Genomic DNA, 14,465 nt, shown 5'->3' with positions numbered 1-14,465 from the left:
ACAAATATTATAGATGAAGGAAATATTGGAAAATATATTGAAGGAAATATTGAAAAATTGAAACAAATATTATAGATGAAGGAAATATTAGAAAATATATTGAAGGAAATATTGAAGGAAATATTGAGAAATATATTGAAGGAAATATTGAAAAATATTGAAGAAGGAAATATTGCAAATGAAGTGAAGAATTGAAAGAACTTCACCATATTTATAGAAGAAAAAAATGTTTAAAATAAATTTAAAAAAAAAAAAACCAACGGCTAGTTCAACGGCTAGCTGACTCAGCTAGCCGTTACATTCAAAAATATTTCAAACTATTAGTGTCGGTTATAACCGACACTAATAGTAGAACTATTAAAAAAAAAAAAAAAGCTCTTCAATGCTGTCGGTTTTAACCGACAGCAATAGGAAACATTAAAAAAAAAATAGCCAGCCCTCCAGCCCTCTCCGATCCCATGGGGCCCTCCCAAATTCCAGAGCCCTCTGGCCTAGCCCTCGGTTGGAGACGGTTTTAGGGCTATTTTCGGCCCTCTGGCCCTCTGGACCCTTCGGTTGGAGATGGCCTGAGTGGAGCCGTGGAGGGATGGACGATGGAGATTAGGGATTGGAGATTGGGGGTCGACGGCAGATGAAATTTGGCCTTCAATTTTTTTTTAATTATTTAATTATTTTGTGAAATGAATATCAGGGTAAAATGGGTATTTTAGTGTCAGTTAAGAAGTAGGAAAGGTGTCAAATGGGGAACTCTAGGTCAGCATATGTGACGGATACCTGAGAAATTTTATTCGTACCTAACCAATTGTATTATTACAATTGGTGTACCGGCTCTTCCCCACGTTAAAAAATCTCGAATGGAGAAGGGTTTGTTGGGTTTTGTTTTAGTTTTTTTAGTAGTGTTATATTCACCCCATTATCTTATCTTCCTACCCATCTTATATTCTCACCCTCCATAAAAAGGTGAAAAAACACATAAACTCTTTCCTCACCCACTAATATTCCCAAAACAACCCTAAAGAATTTTTTTTGTTAGATTTATAAAAGATATAATTTTAAAAAGCAATTATTATTAGACCTTAGTTTACTTACAGCAATGGAGGATGGGTGCAGCCAAACCGCCATCGTCACCCCCAAATCCTCAGCCCAACCGCACCATCCCCCAAAACCCCATCTCAAACGTACCAACACCCTCAAAACCATGCCACACCGACACCCAGTTCCCCGCCTAGGTCGCCAACCATCGCAATACCACCACACCTCAAAAATGCTCCAGTGCAGAATCTCTATCATTATCCACTTTAATATAAATCATCTATAAAATCTTCCATGAAATCCTCTGCGAAAATCTCGTGACGAGAATTCTAACAATTCACTCAACATTGTGTTCGCCTTCCTCCACTTTGATTCCTTGGCAACCAAAAAATATGAAACCAGTAAATGCATGGATGGGAAAACCAAAACCACCAGATCCTATTGCAATGACCAATACAAATACAACTCCTGACAAGGATTTTTCATTGTATTGGACTCAGTTTATGTTTATTAACACCGTGATTTATTTTAGGAATCTCAATCCGTACACGCGCTATGAATATTTCTGAATCTTGTGCTACAATAAAATGAAAGGAAAAGTTAAAAACACTCATAAACCAGACGAAGAACACTTTCCCGTATAACCCCCTACCAGTAATCTCCACAAGAACACCTGCCTTCTTTAAAGTGATGAAATCTACTAGCATCACGTACTATGATCTCTCAGTTTTTTATTAGAGATATGTAGTTAATAGCAACATGGCAATCGATGCAAACCCGCAAATTCTTCATCACCGTCACTGGTGCACCCTGAGGAATGTTCATTAAGGCGAAAGCAATCGCCTACTTCTCACTATGATGCTTTAGGTTCCAAAACTTTAAAGTAGGGAATTGTTATTGGCACTCCAAAAATCTCATTCTACACTCCAAACTTTTTATTTTTGGAAAGAAAAATGCACTTATGAGGAGTGTAGAATGAGATTTTTGGAGTGCCAATAACACTTTCCTTGAAGTATATAACTAATAATTATGTGGCAAAACTTGATTGGTTGGCCTTTAGGTATTTGGAGGTCATTTTACAAGGATAGATTTGTCAATAAACATATTATTTCCAAATGAGTGAGAAAATAAGACAATGGGATGGGCTTGGTAACATTTTTTTTCTAGACCTTTCATGAAAAGAGTTTGGGCTAATTTTATTTTAAACAAAAATCATGCTATAACTTATTTTTAGTGAAAAATAATTAAATATAATGAAACCGCCTTAAATTTTAATAAAAAGACAAAAGAACTTAAATTTTAATGAAAATGACATAATTTTAATATAAAAAATAAAAAAGAAAACCTGACGCGCGGGACCCGTGTATCCATAACAAACACTGTTTTTGAAACTAAACACTATTTATGAAACTGAATGGTACTACACTATTTATTGGTCATGTGTCATAAATAGTCTCAAGTTCTTGGTCCACTTTCATAAATAGTGTCTAGTTCTTGGTCATGTTTCATCAATAGTGCCTAGTTATTAGGTTCAATTTCATAAATAATGTCTATCCAGTTTCAGAAATAGTGCTTAATTATTGGTCCACTTTCATAAATAGTGCATAGTTCTTGGTCATATTTCATAAATAATGTCTAGTTCTTGATCTAATTTCATAAATAGTGTATAGTCCAATTTCATAAATAGTTTTCAGCTATTGTTTAAATTTAGAAATAGTGTCTAATTCTTGATTTCGTTTCATAAATAATATCTACTTTTGATCTAGTTTAATAAATAATGTCTGCAAAATAAAAAAAAATAATGCAAATTAAATCAATAATGTCAAATACAAAATATCCATCAAATAGTGAGTGCACAAATAAAGCTTTCGATCATTTTAGTCTTGGATACTAATTATTTAATTAATCATGATGGCAAGGGCATGCAAGACCCTAGTGGAATAAGCAGGATATCAGGTTTTGTTGCATTCTCAACTCCTGAATTAAATAAAAAAAATCTTCATCGTTAATGTTTTCCAAGCATTAGTGGAGATCTGGTTTGATGATAAGAACAAGTTGGAGATCAGGTTTGACAAGAAGTTGTACCCAAAACAACACTTTTGCCGTTTTCTTACACGCGCTTTTAATTGGGTTTTTTTTGTTTGTGTTTTTGTCTTTATCGTTAAATACATGTCCACTCACAAAATGTGTGAAATTTTTTACTTTTTTTTATTTTTATTTTTTAAATTAAAAGAGAGAGGAAAAGAGTGAAAGAGAACGTAAAAGTAGGCAGAGGGGAGAGAGGTTTATTTTTATTTTTTGATTTTTAATTGTCGTAAATTATGAATGTTAAAGTCACGTGAGATTCAAACAAAAACCAGCAAAATTCTTGTCAAACCTGATCTCCAACTTGTTCTTATCACCAAACCAGATCTCAACAGATCTCAACAGAATCAATGATTTTTAATTCTATCATTCGCCTTTTCTGTTTACTCACAAAAAATGTGGGTGACTTGAAAACGTGACAAACTTCGGAAAATTTCGATCATGACTCATCCATCATCTAATTTCGGCCTGATTTAGTACTGAGATGATTCTGAAAAAAGCTGGTATCAAAAAAAGCTGGAAGTTTTTTTGTGTTTGGTAAACATTCAGCTTCAGCTTTTTTTCACAGTTTTGGGTGAAAAAAAGCCAAAAACAAGAATCTGCAAAACCCAACTTTGAAAAATCGATTTTTTTTCACATCAGTTTTATATAAAAGTTTACCAGACACTATAATACTATTTTTTTTTTCAAAAGCATTTTTACAAAAAAGTTTACCAAACACTCTACAGCTTTATTTCATAGCCACTTATTCTCACAGCACAGCAAAATCAATTTTTTTTCAAAGCACAGCAATACCAAACCAGCCCTTCAACTTAAACAAGATACGAAGTATTGGTTTGGTACTGAGGTGATTTTAAAAAATGGGTAAAAAAAAAAAAAAACTGAACTAAAAAAGATGTTTGGTAAACATTTAAAAACAACTTATTTTCACAGTTTTGAATGAAAAAAAAAAACTAAAAACGTGAAGCAGCAAAAATAAGCTTATTCTCACATCACAACAGAAGTAGTTTTTTTTCAAAGCACGTCAATACCAAACCAGCCCGAAATCCAATCAAATTCAATCTTAAACACCAAATTAGGTTTACATGTAAAACAACGCACAATGATAATTGATTAAAATTGGACTTCAGCTTTTCATCTGTACTTTTTGAGACAAATGCAAGGAAAACTGAAAAGCCAACTCATTCCTAACAACAACAAAGCGTTCTATTAACTAGGGTCTGCTTTTTGAATTCTAGAACGTCATTCCGCTCAGTTTTACGCCAAGTCTCAATTAATTTCTAACAAAAGGAAATTAATGTTAAACATGTATGATATCGACCAACCTTTGCTCGTAATTCTTTTTATACAGCTGAGAGCGGAATTTGAAAAAATATATATTTTTTTTCTAATTTCTATACAGAAAAAAATCACAACCTGAATATAACTGTGGAATGGAACAGATTCATCTATGGCACACGCTCCAGTACATGCTGCAGGGCCTTTTTGATACCTTCCTGATCAAGTGTTGTCGTCAGTTGTATTTCCTGAACCTGAATCACAGATCATATAAACAACGTTTGTATGTGTGCACTTCCGAAAGCATACATGTTCTTAACAGTGTTTGATTTTTGAGAGAGAGAGAGAGTGAGGTCGAACATAATGAACTCACCTGCCTTCCCGCACGAGCAAGGAGAGTAAATTTCCGATTAATGGCCGGTGACTGTTTAAAAATAAGATAAAAATGAAGGTTTTACGATAAGAAAATAGAGTTGCTTAGATTGAGTCATTTCGCAGAAAGGAACTCACATTCGAAAGCCAAAGCTGCAGGTCCTGTGAAACCACCCTTTTCTCAAACCCCTGGCGACTGATTCGCACATCATCTATACTGGAAAGTATCAAGGCAGCAACAATCAAGACATCAGTTTCTCAAAAACCAAGCAATTCACACGGTACATTTGAACTCCAAGAAGATAATTAACGAGCAAGATGAATATACACACGCAAAATAAGATTACATTGTGACTACAGAAAATCATTCAAAGGAGGCAAATGCTTTTGTAGCTAGCAAACTCCTTCCTCGTTTACACCCATTCTGGAAGGCAACATTCATCACGTCTGGAATACTGTTGTTATAACATTACTACTCGTATAATATAATAACTGTTAATATAATCAATGATCCAAAAATCAAGTTATGAATGGCAAATAAAATATATCAATAGCTCGCTACACTCTCCCTCCTCATGTGTAGCCCCATCCTAGGGATGGAGATCCAAAGAATTGGAGACATCGAAACACATATGGGCGTAGCCCCACCCTGCACCTTGCAAACCAAAGAAGCAGGGAATGGAGATTTGAACCCAGGACCTCATGCAAACCAAGGCTATGATAGAATGTAAGATAATCGCCGACCCTTAAACGCTTAAGTTGTTGGGGAATGAGCCAATAATGTATATCAAGTAAACAACAAAATACTGTTCCCATTAGATTCAACAAATAAATGTTTACAAGACACTCCTAATAGACTAATAATCTGAACTGCAATAGTTTACCACTCAGTCTTTGAAAGCGTGTAATTTAATCACAACCAATGCTTTGGAAACTTCATGCTTATAAGTGCAATTTTGGAATAATATATTTTGAAATATATAATGAATTAACTTTTATCTAATGAGAAGCCAAAGAGGCCTGGACTACTTTGTTGCAAAAAAAAAAAAAAATCATCCTTGTGGCCTCAATTCCATGCATGAGTTGTCACCGAAGGAGTTGAATTTTGACCTCAGAACATGTATGAGTTCATGAATGGAGTTTGGTAGTTAATCATTTATTTCTTTATGCACACTTTTTTGAAGTTCTGACAAAATCTAGTTTTTGGTAACTATCATCAGTTTATGTTGACATAAATATTGTCTTGACTCTTGACAGCAATGTTACAGTCTTGGAACTTTTCCAAATCCTAAATATTCATACAGATTCTAGTTTCTCAATCGAAGCCATTAAATTATTCAGAAATAGCTCTTCATAAACCAAAAAATGCAAACACCTTACCCATCTTCCTGTACTAGCTCTTCAAGTATGGATGCAAGCCCTGGAAGAGGTTCTATATCATTGCTAGTGCTAGTGCTAGTGCTCAAAGAATCAGGATCTACAGAGCCATCCTGTGAATCGTCAAACTCATCAGTTGAGAATTATAAACGAGACTACAATTTATATATCAGATATTAGCATGTTACAAACCTGTGGTATTACTTTGTCCAATGTTTCTAGAAGCGGATCTTCCTCCAATTGTTTAATGGAAAGTGTAATTCTTGACTTTTCTCTGCATAAGATTTTCACATGAAAACTCATCTGAATTTATCTGTATAGGTAAGTCAGGTGGAAACTAAACAATTTTTTTTTTTAATTTTATCATCACATGCACCTTAATTCTCAACTGTGAACTGTCTATCTGATCAAACAGATGAGAAATATGGCTTTATTTAAGGGCATTTTTGCATGTAATTGTGTGTGCGTGTGCATAACACCTAAAATTTTAATCATACAATAGAACTCACCTATCGATATTAATAATCTTGACCCTTACGTCGTCACCCTCAGTTAAAATGTCTCTTATATCCTGAACTAAATCCCATGAAACCTCTGAGACATGTACTAGTCCAGTCAGATGATAAAGACCTGTTTCATTGTTTTAGATGCCAATTAGGAATTCCGTTCTTTTTTTTTTTCATATCGAATCAAAATGTAGAACAGCATATAAGAAAAATACCATCAGGAAATCGCAGGTGAACAAATGCACCATAATCCTCCATAGAACCCACCCTAGCTTCAAAAACATCCCCAACACTAATTTGCTCAGAAAACTTTGACCAGACAGCTTCCTTTTCTGAGAAAATTAGTTTCTTGTTCTCTTCGTCTGCTTGGATCACCTAAAATATCAAGCAACTGAGATAAGTTGTACATTAAAGACAACTCTTTTGTACATTCCAACCAGGAAAAATAGCAAATCTGTATAATAATTGTGACTAGGTAAAGAGAGTGAAACTTAAAAATGAAATCTTTGCATATCATCATCTGGTATCACAAAAAGGAAAAACACAACTGTAAAATCTAAAAAAAGACAAATGCCGAACATTGCACCAACCATGGAAAACGAGTACTGATACAAGTACGAGTCCAAACTACATTCGTTTTACATTCATATAGTACTAATTTCATCTCCATCTTCTAAGACTCTAGATGACTTTTATGGACTTTTTCAAGCTACTTATGTTCTTTAAGTAGTCAGCCTTTCAGCCTTCCATTATTTTTCATTAGTCTGATCGTCGGCCTGACCAATAAGGTCAGAAACAGATTGACCAAACTGACATGATTTTTTTTTTATAAGAACTTTTGATTGACATATCAAAGAAATAATGGTTCAGTCATCATTTTGGTTGGAAAGTACAATGATATGACCCTCAACTAGTCACCACTCTCATGCACCCAGTTCTCTCTCTCTCTCTAACTTCCATGCAGAGCTTCAATCAAGCAATTAAAGGTCAAGACACCAAAATTGCTACATCAAAAGCCTTAGATTTACTGGTTCCACGCCTTTCCTTCTCTCCACTGTTAGCATGGGGGTGACTAAGCTAACCACTTTAAACATATATACCAAGGGTGCTCCTTGGTATCACAAATTCACAATTGAGGAACCATATCACAATTGTTAACCCTCCCATGAGCAATAATCCAATCAAACAACCAAACCTTTGGAGGTACTTTCATCCTTCAAATTGTATTGAGGAGATATAATAGGATATAGAAGGGTCCTCCATCAACTGACTCGAATAAGATTTAAAAGGAAAGACCCCTTATGGCCCCAGCATCCACCTCCACCTATCCATCCTTGATGAACCCACATCTGACTGAGATAATAAGGGCATAAGCTCCCCAACTTCCAAACCATTCAAGTTTCTATGAAAGTTGAAACCCAACATCCCAACTTCTTTGAAACTGAGAGGGATTAACACACCCCCTAGGTATGCAAAAATTGTGACACTGATAGTCTGTATAATCTAGGAAAAGAAAAGGATACGGAATTTTCCCCAACCCACCTCTCTTCCGAAACCTCACCCTTTTCCCACTATTCAACACAAAACAGCAAAAAAAAAAAAAAACAAGTTAATGCCTAGTGAAATGCCCTTTTGATAAGATGGTTTTTTCTAAAAAGATCAACAGTTTGGGGTGAATAGAATATTTAACAAATTAATGAAAAATATATTTATGTAATTAAGATCATCACCTTCATGGATATAAGTGAACCAGGTAAACCTTTTGCAATCTCTTGGAGGCCTTTTCCCCGTTCTGCATGAAATGGAATCATAAACATAATAGAATATAAATTACAAGTACACTTCCTAGAACATAAAGTTGGTAAAAAAACCCATTCCAATTAACATAGATGTATGGATAATCGGATATCAGCATACTAGTACAAATATGCAGGATTGGTTCCCCTAATAGTAGTTATTCAAAGTAAAGAAGGCACTGCCAAGGCATACTGCATGCCTGTAAGTTTTCTTCATAGGAAGACTTTGAATTTGAATAATATACAAAACAGAGGATCTTTAAATGAAACTTTTAAGAAAAAAATCATGTCAAATGTTTAACTTCTATGTCATACAATGTATACAAGTAGATAACAAAAGGCTAACAAATAGAACGGCTACATAGAGAGATATTTCCCACCCTAGCCAAACCTTGCCTCAACATAAGGTCATAATCTCGTAAGGGAAAGTGAAAGGCATCTCAAATCCATCCACATCAAGACCATGCGACTCAATGGAAATTATTATCGACACTATGATATCAAAAATACTTAATTAATTAAAAAAAAAACATTTGAAAACAAGAACAGAACAAGAAGAGCAACAACAGTTATTAAATCGGTACCTTTGCAAAAATGTGATGGGCTCAACTGTGGAAATGGAAGAAACCCCACTAGGGAATGAAACTTAATCAGCAAACCTCCACCATTATATCCTTCAACCATGCCCTCATAGATCAATCCACTGTCACTATAAGCCTTTGCTACCTTCCAATCAGCAGATCTCTACTTCATTGCAGAAATTAAGTATTAGCTCATACAAGAGTATGGAGAATTAAACTTGTCAAATCAGACCAACTTGAAATGCTTCTCCATTTTCAACTAATTATATTCTTCTTGCGGATAACGAATAAACAGAACAAACCACAGCAATGTCTCCATTTATTCCGGTCTATCCACACCGGTAAAGGAAATATAATAATTTGCATTCTCCGAACCATTGCCATTATATTCATTCGACTTAGAACTCAAAAATTAAGGTTCTTAACTCTACCTCTGATCACCCCCATTTAAAAACATTGCCCTTAAAACATGGGGTTAGGTTCTGTCATTCCAAGAGGCAAATGGGGTTCTTCGAATTCACATTCAACACATATACGCATGCCATACAAAACACAAAACCCGAAAACATCGAAAAATGCAAGTACCCAATACAAAGTTACAAATTCAAAAACATCCACTACTAATCAAACGAAACATATAACAAGAAATTGGAAAATTGAACACACCCGAGCGTCTTGGAGGGCCTCTGCAGAGGCAGCCGAGTCCTGAACCAGTCCGGAATGTTGGGTGTCGGAGACTCTGCTCGACGCGTAAACCGAACATCTTCTCTTGCAGTGAGACTTTTGGGAATGCCTTGAGAAGTTGATGTGGTTCAACAGACGAGACTTACTGCCATTGTTGCAGAAGGCAATGGCATCGCCGGTAGTAAAGAGCTTAGAGGAGGCTGAACCCAGAGCCAGTGCACTTGTTTGCAGTGGCATTTCTTCTGCAGAATCTGGATTCTGGGTTTTGGGAATTTGGATAGATTTTCTTAGAAACAAGGGTGGATTGGATAACGTTTCATTTTTGGTGGGGAAATTGCTTTTGGGGAACTCTGCTCGAACGTTCCAAGTGTCATATTCTAGCCCACATACAATCTCTATCCATTTTTGTTGGACGTTACATTGAATAAAAGGCGGGCTCAGAAAGTTTTTTTGGGGTTTAGAAAGTTTTTTTTTTTTTTATGGAAAATTAATGAAAATGTTTTAAAAACTTTGAGTTTTAACGATAAAGATAAAATGAATAATATCAAGATTGACTTTTTAGTGTAAAAATGTGATTTTTCGTTAAAGTGAAACAGTACCAAGAGCTTTTCGTTAAAGTTTATTTTTTTAATATAACTGAAAGCGTTTTTAGTGAAGTTGTTTTTGGATTCCAAAATGCTCTTGAACTTCAAGACTTGAAGTGCATTTTTAAGATTCAATTGCGTTTTTACTATGCTATACATCAACACATTATGGTTTCGAGGGTTATTCAATATGAAAATATCTTCTTTTGAGGGGATATGCGGAACTACACTACGATGATTAAGAGAAATGTGTGGTTTTTGAATTGAGATGATCGAGGAATTTCTCTATTTCAATTTTGCTAGTCGTTAGGAGCAACGTAGCGACGAATAGTTCAAAATCAGAATAGGACGGGACAAATCAATAAGAAATGCTATTTGATTTGTAAGAATAAGAATAAACTTTAAATATCAGTTTCAAAAACATTTTCATCAAAAGTGTTTTTAGTCATTTTAAAGGCATTTATAAACGAGTTCTAAATAAACGAAAAATCAAGAGAAAAAAACAAAGAGAGAAGTGCAGAATGAGAGAACGAAAGTGCATAAATTATAGTTTTTCATTTGGAGGGAAGCAGTGAAGCAATGCTACTTAAAACTCCATCGTTTGACTATCGTCTTTGAAGTTGTCAAAAATTAAGTAAACAGAGTTTGGATGCCAAGATTATAAGGAAAATGGTCAGGTAAAAATGGAGGTCTGAGCAAGAATCAAGGTCCTACTTAAATTACTGTCGGTTTCTGTCGCTCGATACGCTTCTCATCCAAAATGTTTAGTTCTATAGTTGATTCGGGCAGCTCATGAAGAAGAATTCCCTCCTCCCATCCGTCTAATAAATTTGACAACCCAGCCCTATGAATAAATAATTTATTTGCGTTCACAATGACATTATTCACCCTAAAGACAAATTAAAATGGCACAAAATTTGGCCTCCCTCCTTTACTGTGGTGTTTCACCAGCTTGTGGTAATACATGTACCTACATTTGTAAGTACCTACCTAGTAAATACAATCAGAACCCAGATTGCAGCTAAAAATGTGTAATTTCCGGCCAAAAGTACGGTAGCCTTCAATATCGTATCATATGTTCGGCACATACCCACATTTGCAGGAAAACTGCCTCAACGAACATAAATTGAGTGCAATATCTAGCTATTCAAATGAAAATTTAACATAAAGTTCGGCACATAGAACTTTCCGGATATTAGAATTAAGGGTTTGACAAATAGTGTGTGTGTCCAAAACAGGGTAAAGAGATATGTACCCTTGCAATGGTTGTAGAGGTTACAGCCTTCCCGGTCTGCACAGGGTTTGAGTGGCGGGGAAAGTGCTTTATCTTAATCGAGGAGGCTTAAATGAAGAAAGTATCCTCCCTTGGCTAAATCTCAAGTCATAAAAGTTAGCAACAAAATTCCATGGCTTTCCAACATAACTGATGGTGACGATGGGATGGAGAAAAAAATCATGCATGCTTGAACAGTTTCATGCTGAGCCAGTGAAAATATACAGCTACCACGAGGACCGGCAGAGTCAAGGGCACCAAGAAGCAATAATACCTGTCAAAAATGAAAAACTAAGTTGGAGAAAACATGAAAAACAGGAACTTTCAGTATACTACTACTCCCAATGACAAAAATCTAGTCAAATAAGTTTTCTATATTTGGAGGTCGTGCTAATCTTGATTTTTCCAAAACAACTTGATACCTCTAGGCACTAGTTCACTTAATCATACTTAAGAGAGGTTAAAGGTAATCTGTCAATCCAACATTATTTTGGTCCATCAATGGATTTTCGATAAACACTCAGTACCTTTCGCTTTCTTCTCTATAAAGAGTGATGCTATTGGGACACATATGAACACACAATAGCCACATCTCTTGTAATGCACAATTATACAAGCCAATACAAAAGATATATATATATATATATATATATATATGTGTGTGTGTTTAGTGAACACAGAAAAGCATCCCGTTGCATGATTGAGCAACTTCAAAATTTTCCTCTAGTATCACTCTACGCCTGTCTTAAATGAGTCTAAATTTAAGGATAGAACTTGTAGAATATGTAGTGACTGATAATTTGGACTTTTTGCCTACCATTAAAGCCAACAGTTGAGATTTTTTAGGTTTTGCGGATGGAACTTGCAAGCATATTTATCGTCTTGTGTGTCTGGTTTTGTGGATTTTTTAAGGTTCAAGAATTGAATAATTCAGCATCTTTATTTAGGCGCTCTATGACATGTGCTTGCGTTGTGGAGCACAATCAGCTCATAACCTTTTTGTACCTACAAATTTTGTACGGATGGCAACAAATAACGGTAACTTCAGCCCCTCCACCTTGTTAGGGTTGGAACGAACATGCTGATGGTGTGATCTACCATTAGTCTTCACAATTATGAGTGACGCCTAAAAACCCCTACTCTGATGCCTACATTTGTTTGATTAATCTGCCTGACTGCTGTGTTTCATCTTAGGTAATTACACACCTCCTGAATTCAATTAAAACCAAGCTTTTCTCACAGATTGTAGCATCCTAGAAAGCTTCATTTCCGACGAAAAGTAAAACCCTGTTCCTTCATATCATGTTTACTGAGGGCAAACTGCCTCATCAGTATAAATTTGCTGGCAATCTCTAGGAATTCAAATGAAACCCGAAAGCCAAGTCTATAATTCTGTCCCAAATGTAGCTTCGCTCAGGGCATGTTTACTTGGTATGGGAAATTGGGTATGCCATAGCTAATTTCGATGTAGGATCCCCTTACTTTTCCATTACTTGTGCGTTAGTAAAACGCGGCATATGCCGGGAAAGAGAACGATGCAAACACGCCAATTGACATCAATTTAATGAAAGACCGAAATGTCACGGGTTCAAGTCATGAAAACAGCTAACGCTTCTTACAAGAAACGCTCCCCCAACCTCGCAAAGCAAGGAACCTTGGTGTCTTAGGGTTGCCCTTCTTACTCCCCTAAAATTTGACAATAATTCAAAAAAATCCACCAGCTGAAAAGTAACAACTAAATCATACATATTGTTACCGAAAATCTAAAACCATTCATTTAAAATATCTAACAAGATCATAATATGGTGAAAAATTAATGCTTGCCAGAAATATAGACAAATATAAAATCAGGGAAAACAAAGAAAGAATGATGGAATTACCGGTCGCTTTGGATCGCGGAGACGATAGGATTATCTGAAGGCGGAAGAAGCTTGGATATCACGGCGGCGTAGAGAAAACCCAGAAAGAAAAGGGAGCCAGAGGCGATGAAAACCCATCCCCAAATCAATTTCTGTTGCTGCATTTCCTTCCACTTGTATCCTCCAGAGTCGTGACTCCAAACGAAACCAACAAAAACGTCGATTCTTTGGGTTTGATTGTATGAGCAGAACAGAAGTACCAAATTAGAGAAGGAAGAGAAGCTATGTTGGTGGACTGTGGCTGCAGGAGGAGGCGGAGGAGGAGGAGAAAGCTTTGTAACGGCAGTGGAGATTCTGGAGAAGAAGCCGAGTTCACTACACTTTTCGGGGTCCTGTTTCTAATCTCAGCCCTTTGTTGCATCCAACGGTCATCATTTCTTCTGAGTTTTTCTTATATAAAGAATTTTTTTTAACAAACAATAGTATAGCCTAAACCTTACAACATGCTTGCTATAATAATGCGGTTCAACTTTACCTTTGACGAAAATTGAACCTAAAACCTTTTACTTACTAGTGAAAAAATATATATCACTAGACCACAGTACTAAGTAACTATAAAGATTTATATTTTCGGATCCCCTCAAATTGAGCCAGGTTTCAACTTTTTTACATTAACCTTGAAATTTTGAAATTGTATCAATTTTATGTCTTCTATTTGATGTATGAAATTGAAAAAAAATGAAAAACGTCGTATGATATTAAAATGAGACGAAAAGTTGAGGAGGTTAATTGTAGTTTGCCCCAAAAAACATCCGTTAGATGTTTCTCTCCATTGATATGGATCAAACGAAACCCATGCATTACTTCATTTAGGCAAAGAATTTACAAAATCCCCTAAAAAATGTAATAGAAAAAACAGAGGAAAAATTAAGATGCAATGCAATGAATGATCAGATGTGGAATTTGCTAGTTTCTGACCACATCACAACTCTTAGAGCTCTTTGTGTTGCTTTAGCAAGAACAAACTGTAGAGTAAAA

The 14,465-nt window shown here is 35.5% G+C and overlaps 1 protein-coding gene across 1 annotated transcript; it reads right to left on the bottom strand.

The window, feature by feature from the left end:
* Positions 1-4,305: 4,305 nt before the first annotated feature.
* On the bottom strand, positions 4,306-10,084 carry LOC126618896 (uncharacterized). Its single transcript, XM_050287113.1, has 10 exons — positions 9,694-10,084; positions 9,031-9,190; positions 8,381-8,442; positions 6,866-7,025; positions 6,654-6,774; positions 6,337-6,418; positions 6,148-6,257; positions 4,906-4,984; positions 4,769-4,819; positions 4,306-4,649 (listed from the first exon to the last, which is right to left on the bottom strand). The coding sequence occupies exons 1-10, from the start codon at positions 9,946-9,948 to the stop codon at positions 4,566-4,568; spliced, it is 1,164 nt and encodes a 387-aa protein (XP_050143070.1). The 5' UTR covers positions 9,949-10,084; the 3' UTR covers positions 4,306-4,565.
* Between the last annotated feature and the right edge of the window lie 4,381 nt (positions 10,085-14,465).

The sequence above is a fragment of the Malus sylvestris genome, chromosome 4 (genome assembly GCF_916048215.2).
Source record: "Malus sylvestris chromosome 4, drMalSylv7.2, whole genome shotgun sequence".
NCBI lineage: Eukaryota > Viridiplantae > Streptophyta > Magnoliopsida > Rosales > Rosaceae > Malus > Malus sylvestris.
The sequence above is the reverse complement of the archived record's forward strand: the minus strand, read 5'-3'. Positions and strand labels throughout refer to the sequence as shown.